General features: G+C 41.7%; 4 protein-coding genes across 4 annotated transcripts in view; all 4 read left to right on the top strand.

Moving 5' to 3' along the window:
- Positions 1 to 2284, top strand: part of map3k22 (mitogen-activated protein kinase kinase kinase 22) — a 36052-nt gene extending 33768 nt beyond the window's left edge. The window contains exon 18 of the mRNA XM_070853026.1: positions 155 to 2284. Within this exon, the coding sequence (XP_070709127.1) occupies positions 155 to 383 (229 nt within the window). The 3' untranslated portion in view covers positions 384 to 2284. The remainder of the gene's footprint in view (positions 1 to 154) is intronic.
- A 1026-nt stretch (positions 2285 to 3310) lies between these two features.
- On the top strand, positions 3311 to 8969 carry cry-dash (cryptochrome DASH). Its single transcript, XM_070852682.1, has 14 exons — positions 3311 to 3430; positions 4121 to 4293; positions 4733 to 4826; positions 4922 to 5052; positions 5181 to 5329; positions 5761 to 5849; positions 5934 to 6007; positions 6103 to 6192; positions 6442 to 6521; positions 6609 to 6668; positions 6788 to 6945; positions 7181 to 7300; positions 7493 to 7669; positions 8482 to 8969. Exons 1-14 carry the CDS (start codon positions 3368 to 3370, stop codon positions 8587 to 8589), a joined length of 1566 nt encoding a protein of 521 aa, XP_070708783.1. The 5' UTR covers positions 3311 to 3367; the 3' UTR covers positions 8590 to 8969.
- Positions 8970 to 9509: 540 nt separating this feature from the next.
- On the top strand, positions 9510 to 14415 carry myd88 (MYD88 innate immune signal transduction adaptor). The gene is made up of 5 exons (XM_070852683.1): positions 9510 to 9923; positions 10265 to 10387; positions 11844 to 12021; positions 12536 to 12627; positions 12735 to 14415. The coding sequence occupies exons 1-5, from the start codon at positions 9587 to 9589 to the stop codon at positions 12887 to 12889; spliced, it is 885 nt and encodes a 294-aa protein (XP_070708784.1). The 5' UTR covers positions 9510 to 9586; the 3' UTR covers positions 12890 to 14415.
- Positions 14416 to 15037: 622 nt separating this feature from the next.
- Positions 15038 to 17823, top strand: part of oxsr1b (oxidative stress responsive kinase 1b) — a 36279-nt gene continuing 33493 nt past the window's right edge. The window contains exon 1 of the mRNA XM_070852731.1: positions 15038 to 15261. Coding sequence (XP_070708832.1) covers positions 15192 to 15261 — 70 coding nt within the window. The 5' untranslated portion in view covers positions 15038 to 15191. The remainder of the gene's footprint in view (positions 15262 to 17823) is intronic.

The raw sequence follows: 17823 nt of genomic DNA on the forward strand, positions 1-17823 counted from the left end.
TATCTTAATAGGGTTTTAACTGGACGCATATAATGGTCAATTTTGTGAAAATGGACTGTGTCAAAAACATGGAAAAGAGTCTTATTGTTACACTGAACTGCAATATTGCAGTCTTACTGTGTCCATAATCAGCTAACTCTCTGTTTATCCTCAGGAGTGTTGCGTGCACTGTTGTGGAGATGTTGACCCAGAAACCTCCGTGGGCCGAGTACGAGGCCATGGCGGCCATTTTTAAGATCGCCACCCAGCCTACGAAGCCCATGCTTCCCGAAGGTGTGTCCGACGCGTGCAGGGACTTCCTGCGGCAGGTGTTTGTGGAGGAGAAGTGGCGGCCCACTGCAGACGTCCTGCTCAGCCACCCGTTCGTTCAAGGCAGCTTCTGAAGCCCGCCGACCCCCCTCCCCTCCCCTGCCTGCAAGGCCTCCGCAGCCCAGGCACCTCCCCTCCTCTCCGGCCTGCCCCGCCCCCAGGGCCCCCCGTCGCCAGGCTCCAGGGCTCGGCATCACTCCAACGTCCTGCCCTGCCATCTATCACCAGTGTCTGCCTTGCCAGGGCCCCTGCATTTTCCACCAACTAGCTCAACCCGGATTTTTCGCTGAGAGGCCAGGTTGACTGCGTCAGACCTCCAGAGTCCTCTGAGGCATCGCCGTGTGTTCCTCCAGGAGGGGACTGACTAGAAACCACTTAGCAGTCTCACAAACTACAGGCTGCTGTCCTTTAACAAGAGCAGGAAAAGTGATGTTAGAGAGCAGTGACGTCTTAAGCTTCCTGGGTCTACACTCATTTATCGTCACAGAGCAGCGTCTGGGTTTGGCCAGATGCTATGTAATCGTGACTGACTGGTGACATTGACCACATCTGACAGTACTGTAAGTTTCTCATCAGCCCAAGTTAGCTGTGAGCGAAGTTAAGATGGTAAGATATTTTTATATGACAGACAGTAACACATACAAAGTCAAACTGTAAATGTATTTTCGTCAACGCCTTACAATAAGAATTTGTAAGTAAGAATGTCCTTTTTTAAAACATCTTAGAGGGTTGCATCACCCTACTTTCATAGCACTCGCAAGCCCATTTAGAAGGATTGTCAACATTGCACTTTTGATATCATGCATTGAAACATTTCCAACATGCAGGATAATCAAATGAGGAGATATTTTTCTATTTGAAGCATTTTTTTGTATGATTTCATAAGGAGAATTGTGTAGTTTTTTTTCCAATGTAAAGAAAAAAAAGAACCAAACTTTTGCATAAGTGTGCAATGTCTATTAAGCAATACCAACAATACTGTTGGAGTCTGTGACATCCATTCCAGCTTCCCATGCAGTGAGCCTTGGGTCCACAGAAGAAAGTGGCCAAAGAAAAGTTGAAACAATGGGCTAAAGTTAATGTGCAGTATTAGTCATGTTGGATTGTTTTGCCACCTCAGAGCCCTATAGCCTTTTCTATGTTACGGCAGCTTTGTGCACAGTAGACTGCACAGACCAAATCAGATGCATCGACGTTACATTGTGTTAGAATGAAAAGCATTATGACATTAGAAGTAAGCATTTACGTTTTTGCTGTAACTTCAGTATGAATCCAGTCACCCCACGCCTTTACTTTGCTTTCCACGCTATATGAATGGGTCACTTGATGACCACTTGACAGCACACTTCGCTCTGTGTAATGTCATGTGAGATAAAGTCGCCAAAAAAAAAAAAAGGGTCAAGTTGGAAAGACAGAGCTAAACGCTGTATACTTTCAAGTGGAGCTGAGTTGAAACTTAAACTGAGGAGGATTGATGTTGGAGGTGTAGTGGCTCGCTGCGATAAAGTGGCACTTAAAGGAGCGATCAAATCTTTTTTTGACCCTTGTCAGTGCCTTATCTGAGTCTGCTCGTAAACACAAATGTTCACTGCCAAAGCGGCAAGCTTCCTAATAAGGTGAGCAGCTGTTCAGTAAGAGAGCACACACAGGATTTGCTGAAGTTCTTTTATATAGAAAAAAAAAAAAAGATTATACTGTAAATACATATTGTTCTGCACTTTTGTATGAAATTTCTTTACATTATATACAAATCTATTTGATGAAATAGCTACATTATACAGTAGATTGTACTGTGATTTAGACAGGAGTATGTCTGATTGTCTCTTTGAGAGCTGGTAGGCAGCATGAAAAGGCAGGGAGGCTTTCGATTGGGACAGAGTTTGTTTTGTCTTAATGACAAAGCCTTGAAACATGAAATGTATCAAGTCATTGATCTTTTGTACATTTAACTTAATAAATCCAAGGTCTAAGACTATTTCCCTGTGTGATTTTTATCGTGTTGTTTTGTGATGACCGCAATGCCAAATAATATATTATGAAAAGTATCACTTCTCTTTTGCCCACAATGCAGTTTTATCCAGGATTTTGTTCTAAGGAGCTGATATTTATTTTTGCACCACATTATCTGATTCATGTGCTGTTACATAACAAAAGAAAAATCAACTAAGGGTTTAAATTAAGAATCAGGTTTTCAATTTATTGTTTTGATTTCCCTCTTTTTAATTTCCAATTTTAAAGAGTTTTTCTTTTAAACCAGAATCAGTTTGCAATGACAAAGAGGGAAAGTGTAGAATTGTTCATTTGAATGTATTTACATTAAGTTATATCGAAACTCACTACATGTATTTTGAATCCTCCCTTCAAATCACCTTTTCTTTGCTTGTTTTAGCTCCACATGGACATCTGTAACAAATTAAGTTGATTAATGGATTGGGTTTGGTATATACATTACCAGGCAGCTTTATTTTGTACACCTGTACAATTTAATGCAATTCAACAGCTCTGCCATGAATTCTATACACTTATACATTTATCATGAGATCATAGTGGGAGGTGGTGTTGTCCTGGAGTGCATTATTAAATTAAATTGAGAGATGTTTCTAACTGACACCCTATATTTGTTAAAACATGTAAATGCAGTGGACCTAGTTCACATACTTATGTCATGTATTTGATGGATATGCAACACGGACATCACATTTAAGCACAGAAGATCAAATTGTTGTCTGAAAGCACGCTCTAATGGAAGGAACGTAACTCAAGCAAATGTAGTGCTAATGGTATATTTCATTATGCAACTGTGGTATTATGACAATGATAAAAACCTGAAATATGTCGATGACTTTGTGTGGGATAAACCTCCACGGTGTTGACTTGGTGGAGCTGTTAGACAACATCCACGTTACAAAAGCTGATGTTTTGTAACTCCGTGTCTGAAAGCGTGAGGAGCTCAGTGCACTCAGGCAGCAGACGGCTCACTCACTCAGCTCTCCGACACCGAGCTTGTAGTTTTCTCCGACACAAGTATTGCTGCTATATTTAAACAAACAGCTTAACAATGTCTACCTCCCGTACAATCATATGTTTATTAAGAAACGACTTGCGACTCCACGACAACGAGGTAAGACGCTAAATTCTGTTACAAGTGCACGTAATTATAAAAAAAAACTAACGTTACTTTACTTAAGTTCACATATTAAACTTACAAGTAAACGGGTCTGTTTGACGTTGTGACCATTTGCTTTGTTACCGTCATTGCGAGGACATTTTTAGTATATTGTGCATGTTTGCTATTAGCATCAAGCTAATCTTGTGTCAGTAGCAGCAACAGCTATATTACTTCCGGTACAAGTCCTTCAGAATAAGAGGTAGATGACCAGATAACATCACTTGGTCACAAAAACTGCACAGATTTTATGTCAAAATATTACCAGAGACTGCTATCATTTATATTATCGCTGATCTTTTATTTTATGTCTTGCTTTGAATGATACATGAAACACCAGGCCTTCAGTCAAGCGGTGACTTCAACATGTACTTCTGGTTGCTTATTTCAAAATAAAAGAAGCACTTTCCAAATAATTGCAAAGAAAGAAAATGCATTTGCTTACTTCAAGTGTCCCCAAAACATAACATTGGAATTAAGTTGTGTTTTCAGCACTAGCTGACATGGTGCGTTTGTCATGATTTGCTTGTAGACACCAATGTGCAGTTTTCTATCTATGTGTCTCCCCTGCCACTGTCATAATGCCATGATCGCTTTTGCTCAAAGATGATGGTGTGAGCCATACTCTGTATTCTTTACATGCAGCTTTTCCACTGGGCGCAAAGAAATGCGGAGTACATTGTCCCACTGTACTGCTTTGACTCCAGACATTATGTGGGAACGTACAACTACAACCTACCAAAGACTGGGCCTTTCCGCCTGCGCTTCTTGCTGGAGAGTATCAGGGACCTCAGAAACACCTTTGTCAACAAGGGCAGGTAACCACTCTGTTGTTTGTTGACTTGTCTTCTTGTATGTGACCTCAATTGTCTGTGGAAATGTGTTGTACTGCTTTATTTACATTGCTGACTTTCTCCATCTTTGTCAGAGTACTGAAGACCTATAATGTATTTGCAGCATTTTAAAGTGACCATGAACTTCTGTCATTGTTACACATACACTCAGTGCAGACTGTGACCTCAGCTTTCTAGGATTCAATTGCACTGAAGAAAAAGGATCAGGACACACCTGGTCGTATAGGTTATGTTTACATTAACATATGTGCTGCACACACTGTTCCCATCATTTTTTCCGGTCTGTGGGTGGAGGATGGGGGGGGGGTTGGTTACTAGCTCTCTACCCAGGATGCAGCTTGCCTGGCATGGTGTCAACTGGGACTTGTGTGTGTGTGTTTTTATTTTTACATGTGTGTGACAGCAACCTCGTGGTGAGACAGGGGAAGCCAGAGGAGGTAGTTGCCGACCTCATCAAGCAGCTGGGCTCTGTCAGCACTGTGGCTTTCCACGAAGAGGTAGTTTTAACGTTAGTCTTTTTTTGCATCATCGTAATTGCCACCGCTTCATGGCACCGACCGGTGACGTAGTTCCTCCGAATTTGCGTGTTCAGGTGACTTCAGAAGAGCTGACTGTTGAGAAACGAGTGAAGGATGTCTGTGCACAGATGAAGGTCAAAGTTCACACCTGCTGGGGGTCTACACTGTACCACAGAGACGATCTTCCATTTCACCACATATCCAGGTGCGACTGCATATGGCGTGCATGGGACAAAAACATCCCAGCTCTGTTTTTGATTGTGGCAACTTCATTAAAGATGTAGATTAAGAAGTGTTCAGAATATTTTGTAACATTTCCTCCTGTTTTGTTAGGCTGCCTGACGTGTTCACTCAGTTCAGGAAAGCCGTAGAGACCCAGGGCAGGGTGAGGCCTGTGTTCCCGACCCCCGAGCAGCTAAAGCCCCTCCCCTCAGGGCTGGAGGAAGGAGCCATTCCTACAGCAGAGGACCTCCAACAGACAGGTGAAAGATCCTAATGTCTTATTTGTTCGGTCCAAATGGTTTAATTCATATAGCATATCTTCTGTATACTGCAGAAATGATAACACTATCTCTGTGCCATTATCACCAAGACACACTCCTGTACATTTATTTTATGTTCTCATTGACTTGACTTTTTTGTAAATGTCTTTACATGCTGCTGGCAATAAGGAAGAACAAATTACTCACTTTATGCATTGCCTCTATTAAGTGAATCCCCACTTGTGTCACTTTCAGAATTCAATAGGCAAACTGCTGAGCAAAGACTTTCCCATTAAGTGCCAGCGAGTGAGATTTCCATGAACATGATTGAGCCTTTATGATTCCGTGTGTCTTAATGTACATCAGGGAGTGTTTAACATGTGTGAAGTCAGTCTGATGCAGAATTGCTTCTCTTGTTTTTATTCTCGTAGAGTGTGTGACTGATCCTCGCTCGGCCTTCCCCTGCAGCGGTGGTGAAAGTCAGGCTTTGGCCAGACTGAAACACTATTTCTGGGACACTGTGAGTACAACTTATACTACAAATAGGAACAAGTAGTTGTTGCTTATAACATGGCAAAAAATATACATGTTGTCCATTTTGTAGGATGCAGTTGCAACTTACAAGGAGACTCGTAATGGCTTGATTGGTGTGGATTATTCCACGAAATTTGCACCTTGGTGAGTGTTATCGCATAATTTCATCTACTGGTAAATGCTTACTAGATTTTAACGTTCCAAGTATTTAATTCTCTATCGGTGCTCTAATTCTGCAGGCTGGCGATGGGTTGCATCTCACCTCGGTATATTTATCATCAGATCAAGCAGTATGAGAGCGAGCGAACAGCGAATCAGAGCACATATTGGTGAGTGTGTGTGAGTGAGAAATGACTGGAATATTTAGATGATTGAGGTACAAAACAATGGGATATTATTGGATTAAAATATTATTATGGATAATTTTTTTATCAATATAAAAGATAGGTACTCACAATGCCATATTGTTACGGTATGTGCAAAAGCTCACAGACTTCTGATGCTCTTTCTATAAATAATAGACAACTATAATAATGAAATGAGTGTTTTGTTACAAATGAAAAATAATTCTCATTCAGGGTCATTTTTGAACTTCTGTGGCGGGATTACTTCAAGTTTGTGGGTGTCAAGTATGGGAACAGACTGTTTCAGATCAAAGGTAAAATGAGCACAAGTTTTCAATGCTTTTTTTAAATTTTTAAATACACTTTAAACAAGTAGAAAGCTCATCAGATTTTTTCCTCAGGGCTCCAACATAAATCTGTTCCATGGAAAACGGACATGAAGCTTTTCAATGCATGGAAAGGTTTGCACAGTTTTTTTTTTTCCTAATTGGTCTCAAATAAAAATTTAATCTAGTCTTTGAGAGGAGCATGCACAGTTTACCTATCATTAGCTGAAAAGATGTATGTCTTGTTGTTACAGAGGGTCGGACAGGAGTGCCCTTCGTGGACTCCAACATGAGAGAGTTGGCAATGACAGGCTTCATGTCCAACAGGGGGCGGCAAAATGTTGCCAGCTTCCTCACAAAAGACCTGGGCCTGGACTGGAGGATGGGAGCTGAGTGGTTTGAATACCTCCTGGTAAGTAGTAAAGGCAAAGGGTTGAATCAGTCTGGGGCTTTTGAAAAGTGAAATGGTCTTTTTAGGACATAACTAAGAATTGATTTGCTTGAGAATTGTTTGAGATGCTATGGAATAACTTAATAAGAAGATTTTTGAAATATTGAGCTCAGCACTTCAGTCCCTTTTATTTTTGTGTGTATATATATATACTCAAAGGTACCTTTGCCTTATCATTTTAAACTTTCCTCCAAAGATTGATTATGATGTCTGCAGCAATTATGGAAACTGGCTGTACAGCGCTGGAATAGGAAATGACCCCAGAGAAAACAGGAAGTTCAACATGATCAAGCAAGGCCTGGACTACGACAGTAATGTACGTTTGAGTAGATGCACGAACGGTGGATTTAATTTCCCTTTCATTTGTGTGGAGCTTGCCATTGCTTGCACTACAACACAATATGTGTGAGTACCAGTAGAACCAGTAGAAATGTGAGGAAAGCTGTGAGATGGAAACCTCAGCCATCGACTGAGGTTACTGCTCGGTGACCTAATGTGTCTGCTGTAGGGTGACTACGTGCGGCAGTGGATTCCTGAGCTGCAGAAGATCAGGGGAGCTGACGTGCACACGCCCTGGACGCTCAGCACTGCTGCCCTGTCACATGCTAATGTGTCCCTTGGTGAGACCTACCCCACCCCTGTCGTCGTAGCGCCTGAATGGAGCAGACACGCTAACAAGAAACCGGTGGGTGTTTGAGAAAAGGGAAGTGAATAGTATGATTGCGTTCTGCTGTAATAGCTGTTTTAACGTTTATGGCTGCAAGCAAAAGCGGTGAAAGTGTTTAATATTACACCAGTGGTTCCCAAAACTTTTTTGCTTTTTACCACTTACAAAAAGAGCAGGGTTTGGTTACAGCCTGTCATCTACGCCTATGAGTTGTTAGCAGTTCCATCAAAGTAAGACTTCCCCTATAAGCTTCTCACATGGTTTAACTTTAATTGTTCAATTTCAAAACAAGTTCAAATGATCCAATGAGAAAAGTTCAAAAAAAGCTGAAGACAAATTTGTGGTGCAGAATATTGTTTTGCTTTCTTTCCTTCCCCATTAAATCATCTCGTGACCTCTCAGATTTGTCTTGTGACCCTTTGGAGGAGCTGGGAACTAAAACTAACTGTGAAGTATAGCAGTTACAGTTAGCTTCACCTCACCCAGCAACAGCACTAAAATGCTACATATACACTGATGTACGTCATCAGTGTATATGTAGCATTTTTAATATGTCACACAATTCAGCCATTCTCTACAGAATCAATACTGAAGGTACTCAAAGTACAATTTGTGGATAATCCCTCATTACGTTTACTTAAGTAAGACTTTCAACACAAGACTTTTACTTGAAATGTAACATTTTTACAGTATATTTATTTAAAGTAATGGATCTGAATACTTCTTCCACCTCTGGCAAAACAATAATACTTAATGGTTTTAGCTGTTCAGGGAAAACTGCATTGATTTGAGCACAGTCTTCTTTTAAACCACTTTTTTCTCTTCTTCAGAGTGGCTCAGGGCCTTCCCCAAGAGGAAAGAAAGGCCCATCTCACACTCCTAAACAACATCGGGACCGAGGCATAGACTTCTATTTCTCCAGAGGCAAAAACCTGTGATGTGCCTCAAGGACGTTCAGAGGATGGAAGCTGCAGCGATGCAAACTTGGACTGCTGTTGCTGTAAAATGCATGTTCCTGCTCTCGCAATACTGAACTCGACTGTTCTAGGTAGCAAGGAGACCTTATAAAGAGGCTGTCGAGAGTTACCGGCTGATTAGATATTTGCGTTAATGAGCAGTTGAGCAGGTTTACCTGATGAAGTGGCCGATGATCAGTTCTCTAGAAAAACAGGCCACATAAAGTTCCCTTCCTGGACTTGTTGCTTCGTTTCCTGTTATGCTGCAGCAACAGTAAAGCCACTCTGTGGTTTCTAGTATTTATGCAGCGAAACAGTCCCAATCATCTGTCTGCTGATGTTTGTGTGCACATTTTCTTTTATTATTATTATTATTATTATGTCTGTTTGGATAAGCAGTTGTTACTTTTTATGAATTTGCCTGTTTGCGGCAGTTTCAAAATAAAAATACTGAATTGAGGAGTTGTGTGGTTTTATTGTGCAATGCAGTAAGTTACGCCTTTTTAAACATGACTGTGAACCTTGAAATTTGGATTTCAGTGTTGTACAAAATGCTGTGGTGTGTGTGTGTGTGTGTGTTTTGTGGGGGTGGGGGGGCAGCCGTGAATGTAGATAAGAAAAAGGAACAGAAACACTTCTACAAGCCATTTTACCATCAATAACAAGGATCTATTTTATTTCTGGTCACCCAGGAGAAAATCCAGATAAAATAAAAGCCTATTCCCGCACACACACTTTTCACTTCTGCATTGAAGTAAAATAGAGTGAACAGGACCTTTAGGAGAAACTTTCCCCAAAGCTTTGACCAGCAGCACAGTCAGCCACAGCTGCAGCTCTGTCTCCTCCCACTCTGTGACGCAGCCCGCGTGAAGCACACTTGACATCACTTCCTTGTTCTCTTGTCAGGTAAACTGTGTGGAAACTCTCCGTCTCAGGCTGCCTCTCGCTACAATGTTTCCCCTCTCGTCTCTTTAGCAGAATGGAGAGAAAACCCCAACAACCCACCATGGCGTGCGCAGAGCCAGAGGTCGACCTGGAGACGGTTCCCCTCATCGCGCTGAACGTGAGCGTGAGGAAGAAGTTGGGAATGTACCTGAACCCCAGAAACCCAGTGGCCGCGGACTGGATGGTCGTCGCCGAGGCCATGGGCTTCACCTACCTGGAGATACACAACTGTGAGGCGTCCAGAAACCCCACCCAGATGGTCCTGGAGGGCTGGCAGGCCCGCTCCACGGACGGGACCGTGGGCAGGCTGCTGTCAATCCTGGAGGAGGTGGAGAGGAAAGACATTTTGGAGGACCTTCGTCCTTTGATAGGTGCGGGATTTCTCTTTATTTCCGCCCTTTTAAATGCTTAATTCACCGTCACAAGTCCATAATTATTACTCATTTGTAGCTCCAGTCTGTTTTTGTTGCTCGTCCTGTCCTGTCCTGTCCCTGAGGGTCTGTTTCCGGAAATGATTCACATGTCCTGATTCCCATATTGCAAAAAGTATTTAGAAAGTACACACATAATCCAGATGACTGAGAAATTTAAGGTCAAATATGTAAATGTTTAGATAAAAATGACTATGTACTCTTTTCAGATAATGTAATTCACTTTCTATGCAAAACTGCTCACTGTGTGTGTGTTTATACATCCATCTGTACTGTGCCAGATGAGGATGTGAGGAAGTACTATGAGAGTCTGAAGCCCCCGGTTCAGGTCGATGAGGTCGACACCAGCTGCCTCCCTCGCACCCCGGAGAGGTTTGGCATCACCCTGGAGGACGACCCCGAAGGTCTGTGTGTGTGTGAGATCCTCTCGCTCCCCTCTTTTGTAAAAATCATTTAGATAAATGGGAGGCTGTACCACTGGTTTGACATGCACCAACTCCTGCCAGCATCAATTATATCACCTCAGAAACACACATGGTTCATGATTCAGCACATTGTAACTAGTCAGACATAACAGACAGTGGTGAAAATGAACACATACAAAATTACTGTACTTTTCATTTTTTGCAACCTTCATTTATGTATTATATATTATTAACTTTTTACTCAACTCCATTTATCTGACAGCTGTCGTTCCAATTCACTGCACCGGATAAACCTTTTCACACAAAACATAGACAGACAAAATACAATAATATGATGACACGTCCAACAGTACATAAAGTAGGTAAAAATAGTTCCACTGTAACCAAATACAACAGTAAAATGCTGCTTCCGTGTCAGTACATCCTTAATAGTAATCCAGTCGTCTAATACATTCTAACACTCTGAATAAGGCTGTATTGCACAATGAGAACTTTAACTTTTGATTGTTTAAGTACATTTTGCTGATAAAAATACAAAAAGTACATTTTGTGGTATTAATACTTAAGTAAAAGGTCAGAGTGCCTCTTGCACCACTGGTGATAAGAAAACAGACACAGAGCTGTTATATTAGGCTAAAGTAGATACAATACATGTTGATTTATGAGCTAAAAATTGGTGTGCATAAGTCACACCAGACTTGTTAAGAGATTATACGAACGCATAGATGCATGTTCGGTGCAACTAATGAAAAAAAAAGCAACCCTAAATAGATAGAATCACTTTTAAAGGTCACCAGTGATGGACAGGTTTTACAGTTCTGTAACTATTTCCACGCTACCTGCAGTTTTCTCTCCAAACATACCCCCTAAATCTTAGCAACTCTTTGAAAAATATTATAAATGTGTGACTTTGTAGCAGCAGTTATTATTATGCTGTTACAATATCCGGTGAATTTGCTCAAGTCAAACTTGAGATAGTGACAGCGGCCTTATATTCTTCCTTTTTTTAAGTCTTGCACAGGAAATCCTCCAACTCGGCTCTTAATCTGACAAATCATCTGAGGCTCAAATCACGTGTCTGCACCACCGCACAGGCCTGTGGTTTCTTGATCATACTCACTGTGCCTTTATACTTCTGTGGAATTTATTTTAGTTGTTTGTTTCTTTGATAGTGAAAGAGCACGTTAATGAACATCATTATAAGAATACAAGATGTAAACATGCCGCAGTTAGCAAGAATGCTAATTTACATCCGTAGCCCCAAGTTACAATATTTAAATAGAAAAATACAAATACTGCATCGCTCTTCTGTAGAATACTATTTATTTGTTGTATATTTATATGTATTATATGTTGTGCTGGGCTGCATAATGTTTGTCTTATGCGGATACGTAAAGCAATGTTACTGAATTTAATCTAACTGGCTTGAACCCAGGTGCTCCTGAGCTGTTTGATGCTTTCATCTGCTACTGCCCCAAAGACTTTGAGTTTGTCTATGAGATGATCCGCGAGCTGGAGCAGACGGATTACAAGCTGAAGCTGTGCGTGTTCGACAGAGATGTCCTCCCGGGCTCCTGCTTGTGGACCATCACCAGCGAGCTCATTGAGAAGAGGTGGGAAATGGACGCGTGCTCACAGCGTCCAGGTCTATTCTGTTGATTTGGCTTTTCGGTTTAATTTTAACTAGACCCGGCACCTGAGTCCAGGTCTGGTCCTTTAAACTCAAACATACAGGGCAGCCAAAGTAAAGTCACTGGTGCTTGACCTTGTGCTTTTTATGTATTATTTGCAGCCATCATGGTTGTGTTTAAGCACAGGGTGTGTACCTGGCATGTTGCTTATTACTGTCTACTAAATATAATATACTGTGGGTGCATGTGGCTTTATTAATAACCTGTGTGGACAAAACATAGAAATGCAAAGGTTACAGATACAGAAGACACTAATGTTTCAGTTAAGGTAGGAAGCTTAGTTTGCCTAGTAACAGTTTCATTTGAAATTTGAACATAGAAAGCCATCTGAGAGCAAGAAATCACAGTTTTCTGTGAGACGACGCTCTCAGGAAAATCTCCCTAATTTCTGACTCTCACATTTTGCCACGACTATAACATGTGATCATCTGTGCAGGTGTAAGAGGATGGTGGTGGTGATTTCTGATGAATACTTTGACAGCGATGCCTGCGACTTTCAGACCAAGTTTGCTCTCAGCCTCTCACCCGGCAAGTTCCATTTTCGTTATGTTTAACAGTTCCCTCTTCCTTCTTCTGACATGAGCCCACGGATGCATGTAACTTGCCTTTTTTAAAACTTCTTTCTGTCGTCTCAGGAGCTCGAAACAAACGGCTTATTCCAGTGGTGTACAAGGCGATGACGAAGCCGTTCCCCAGCATCTTGCGCTTCCTCACCATCTGTGACTACACCCGGCCGTGCACGCAGGCCTGGTTCTGGATACGGTTGGCCAGAGCGCTCTCACTGCCATAATCATGGACCAGGCAGTGTTTTAAGGTGCCTTTTTATCCCATTAAAGGGGATATTGGACAATGGCCAAACAGCGCAGGTTCAAGTGTGTGCCTTTGCTTCTGATCCACATCCTGCTGGCTTCTGAACCCACCTGTCATGTCCTCAGATAGTTCCTACAGAGGTTGAAAAAAAACTATGGACTTTGATTCCAGTAATTTGCTGGTTTGAAAAGGTACGGAAAAATAGTTTTGTCTCCAGACTGATGCCCCCATTCTGTTTTCTAAAATATAAAGTTCAGAATTTATACAAATATATTAATCATAGTTTTTCATGGCGTTTGAGCAGCCAAAATGTTAACCACTGTGTGAGGGAGCGCAGGCCAGAGCGAGCATGGTATCATCAAAATCAAAACAAGAGGTTGTCCATGCAGCTCATAGCACACTCCTACGCAGAGCTGCCTCTATAAGCTGCCTTATAACTGCATCAAAGAAATGAGAATGCAGCGGTATCTCTGTATTGCATTCACACAGAACATAGCTTTGCAAAATAACCAAACATAATGCTTGTCTGAATTTTACGTTATGCAGTGATGTAGTCAGATGTCAGAACAGTAAACCATTGCCAAATTCTGGCAGTGGAAACCATATCTTTACAGCTTTGTGTATAGTTGTTTCCATGAAAACTGTGACACACAGTGAAAACTGAATTAGTGAATTTCTTTTCAAACTATTTTTGAAAAGTTCACTGGTTAGTTTACTTCCTCTGTCGGCAGAGGTGTCTGAAACGTCGTCCAACTTTCTGCGTAGGAGTTTATTCATAATGAAAAAAGGGAAATTTTGTGAGTTTCCACCAATAAAGCAAAGTCAATGGACTTAAGTTCTGTTTTCTAGTTCCGTGGTGAATTGTACATGAACATCCCCTCTGTTACTGGCCTCTGTTATTGCATAGTCAGAATGTAACATGCATGGTAACAACTGAATTTTAAAACCATTTAATCACAAAATCAACATCTATACTCAGAATTTTGAAATGGGAAAATGTGTAGGAACGCTGTTTACTGTCTGTATCATGCATATATTACAATGCTACTATTTGTGTTTCCTACCAAGATGATATAGTGATTTCTATATATTGTCATTGTGTACCAAAGTTCTCACTGCACATAGCCATTAATGCATTCTACATTTCAAGATGAACATAGGTAGTGCCTGCCACTGTTGTGTATTTATGTGAGTTATTGAAGAGGATGTGTGTACTTCATTCTCCTTAAAAGCTGTGTTTTTTTTGCGCAGGCCACTTCCTCTTATGAGTCAACTTCCATATGAGGTTGAAGCTTAAGAGGAAGAGATATTGTGATGGTGATACTTCCACGTGTTCAATTTTACTGCTGACATCTGCCTTTCTCTCTCATTTTATCTGTCACCAATGACGTTGGATTTAATGTTTGAATTACTAATTTTTGATATGGTCTTTTTAGAACAGTTTCATTAAAAAAAGGAATTTGTTCTGCCTTGATTGAATGGTGTGAATAAATTTGATAAATTTTTCATGGGTCGTTTTTTTTAAATTTATAAAGCATGTGTACAGTCATGACAGTGTCTTGTAGTTCTCCACCATGTGTCGTGATTGCGCAAGTCTAACGTGTTATAAATTGCACCACCAGAGGGGTCGCTACTTGAATGCCTCAGCATATTTTACAGTCAACACATGAGTATCCAATCACAGAGCAGCGTACGTGCTATTGTCCAATCAGGGGACAGGATGTTCTGGAGCGACACGCCTCCTTTCACACGCTGTGTTGGGAAATTGTGGGCCCCGTGTGTGGCCTGACAGGTAGCATCTCTTAGTCTGTTTAAGACTTAACTGCGCTTCATCAATCATTTTCTTCTGAGTGGGAAAGGGCTAAGAGCGCTATATGTTGTTCTGGGCAAAAAAGTATAGGCTTGTTCGCTTTAAGAGGGGAGTGAATGCCTGCAAGGCCTTACTGGGGGTAAAAAGATTTCATAACGCTGTTGTCCGCCATTAAAAGTGTGGCGGAAGCTACAGGCTGAGTTCGTCTTTGGATTGCGGAGCACAGTGCTGTCGAACGACCCACACTCAATATGTCCGCCAGGGAGGTCCACATTTGCTCAGTAGGAATGCGGTAGGCGGGGCTGCTAGGCTAGTGTCAAACTTTGGGAATGACAGGAGTGCTGCAGGATTCGCAAAGAAGGGGAAGTGTCGCCCTTGTTGGTCCTGTTTGGATTACTTTGACTTCTTTTCACGCAGTCTTTGGGTTCACCACCTTTCTGCAGATAGTTCGGCCGCAGCAGACTCCACAGCCATGTCGGAGGACCTGAGCTCCCAACCCTGGTCCATCAACAAAGATGATTATGAGCTACACGAGGTGATTGGTATGTGATCCTTAGCCTGTTAGCTTAACGTATGTGTTGACAGCCTGATCATTTCTGCCGTTACCTCACTAAAAAGGAGGCTTTCCGCCGCTAACATAAGCTCTGATATGCTCCAAGTGAAGCGAGCAGAAGGCATCTTCTTTCTCCTCAGCTAGGTTAAGTTCATCGCGTTTGGCGACCTGGAGATCCCAGTCGGGCGGTGTTATGACTTGAAATCAGTGGAATGTTTCTAGTGAAGCGGCTACCCCGTCCGCTCGGGCTAAGCCGAAGTGCTAAACGAGCGCGGTAACGTTACTGTCTGGTTAGGCTCTGACTATTTGCTGGAAATGAGCCGTTTTCATTGAGCAGTTGGTTATTCATGTGGGCAGCTAGCTTAATACTCCCTCACCTGTATATTAGATAGAGGGTTGTGTGTCGGAAATGACAAGAATATGAACTGTTCCTTATGTAAATGAGCCAGTGTTGGCATTTTAGACAAACCCAGCCTGCAGAGTGAACAGAAGTCACATTACAAATGGCATATTCTCAAAGTTATCTTCTTATTTGGGGAAGACACTGCATCGAAAGGACAAAAACAAAGTATCAGCCTCGCAATGTTTCTATAATTAAGGCAGAGACCGTGTTTAACTTATGCTGTGTGTGTGTGTGTGAGTGTGTATGAGTGTGTGTGTGTGAGTGTTCACGCCCATTCGCTGTTAAAATACACTGAATATTCAGGCTCATAACTTTTTTCCAAAACAAGTGTTTCCACTGCAGAGTCCAGAGATTAGACTTCACGGACCTCCCCGGACTGAGGTATTGTTTTGGGCTGAATCAATCCAGCTATGCGAGAGCTCTTTGGAGAGGATGAATCAGTGTTATGGGGCTTTTAAGCCTCATCCCTCACAGAAAATGGCTTAAAATCACTTGATAATTTGCTGTCTAACATCATCAGTAATATCTTGTTTAAACCAGTGTGGATTGAACCTACACACATGTACAGTGCTACTAATGTTCTACTAGTTTATTGTATTGAACAGCACAATAACTGGTTTGTATGCATGCCTGTATTTCTCTATAAGGAGCCACCTTTCATGTGCAGTGTCCTGAGTGGCGATCAGGGTGGATGGCCCGAGGAATGACAGCTCGTTACTTGTCAAATTCAGAAATGTCCTGCCCCACGAATGGCTGACCCTGTCCTACCTTTGGCCGACTTTATTGAGGAGGAAAAAGGAGAATATGTGTGTAACGTATAAGCAAAGTATTGTCCTCTAAAATCAGCTAGTTTGTGCCTCTGGTTTACTTTACTTAAGTGGTGCGTATTTCCTCTACAGGGAATGTGTGTTTATAGAGGGTCCATTCTGCAGGCCCTAAATTAACAGTTTTGTGTTTTTTTTCTTGAACTTGGATTTAACTTCAACCCATTTCTGTATTTCTTCCCCCAGTTTCTTGGAAAATTTGATTTGGGGCACCCCACAAGATAACACCCTGCAATTTGGCAGATAAAGCCCCTCTTGTATAGAAACCAGTTCTGTGGCATTTTCTTACAGTGTGCAACACAAATTGTCAGCATAGGTTCGAAACTGCTAAGGCTATTTCAGGGCAGGACTGCAGCATGCTTGGTCGGCGGAAGGGATCATTATTATCAACTAAGCATTGGGAATGAATTGTGCAGTTAGCCTAATTTCTTCCCCTTGTTTTTATAAATGACCAAAAGCTGATTACCTGTCGTGCTCTTAAATCTTAGGGCATTGGTTTACCTTGTTTAGCATCTAAATTAGCAGAGCCCTCTGTGTGAGGCTGTGTTTCCAGACTCCTCGTGAACACGAGTTAAACAAGAAAACAGCTCCTGTTTGGCATCTGTGTCCGTTACTATTACACGTTGCCAACAGTCCTGTGGAGCTTTCCCTCTTTCTCGCTCTGCTCTCTGACTTTGCTTGATTACTCACCAATTCACAACTTGTTGCGCTTTAGGTCTGAGTTGCTAGAATTTCCTCTCTCAGGCCTCCTACTAGATCAATGATTGGTTAAAAAAGTCAACCATTCCTCATCATGAGAATATATCTTGCTGCTCTCATGCTCTAGACTGGGGATCACTCTGAATCAGTCACTTCCTGATCCTGTCACCGTTTTCCTCAGGTTACCACCTTGACATATGCCAGTCAGGATTTCCCTAAACATGTTGCCAATGCCTAAATCACAGTAGAGGATTTAACTTGCTTTGGAAAAACATGTTTGGAAAGCATATTCTTGAAAATTGCACAATCAGTCAGGGGTGGGCTGTGGTGGTGTTTTGGAGTGTGTATTCAGGGAGGCGGATGGGTAAACACAAATGCAGTGTTGAGTATTGCAAAGTACCAATTTATTACAAGCTACTCGTTTTTATTGAAAGGTTATTACAAATAGACTTTTTTAATTCCGTTTTTTTTCCGATTTCAGCAGCAGGTAGCAGTCGTTGCGTCTCCATCAGTTACTCGCATCAGTTATATCAGTACTGTTACTGTGTTTAAACTGCTGAAGTCATCACTGGTTAAAGTTATTAAAAAAGGGAGTCAGTTTTATTAGATTTTCCTCACAGTCAGT

Source organism: Pempheris klunzingeri, chromosome 21 (genome assembly GCF_042242105.1).
Source record: "Pempheris klunzingeri isolate RE-2024b chromosome 21, fPemKlu1.hap1, whole genome shotgun sequence".
Classification (NCBI taxonomy): Eukaryota; Metazoa; Chordata; class Actinopteri; order Acropomatiformes; family Pempheridae; genus Pempheris; species Pempheris klunzingeri.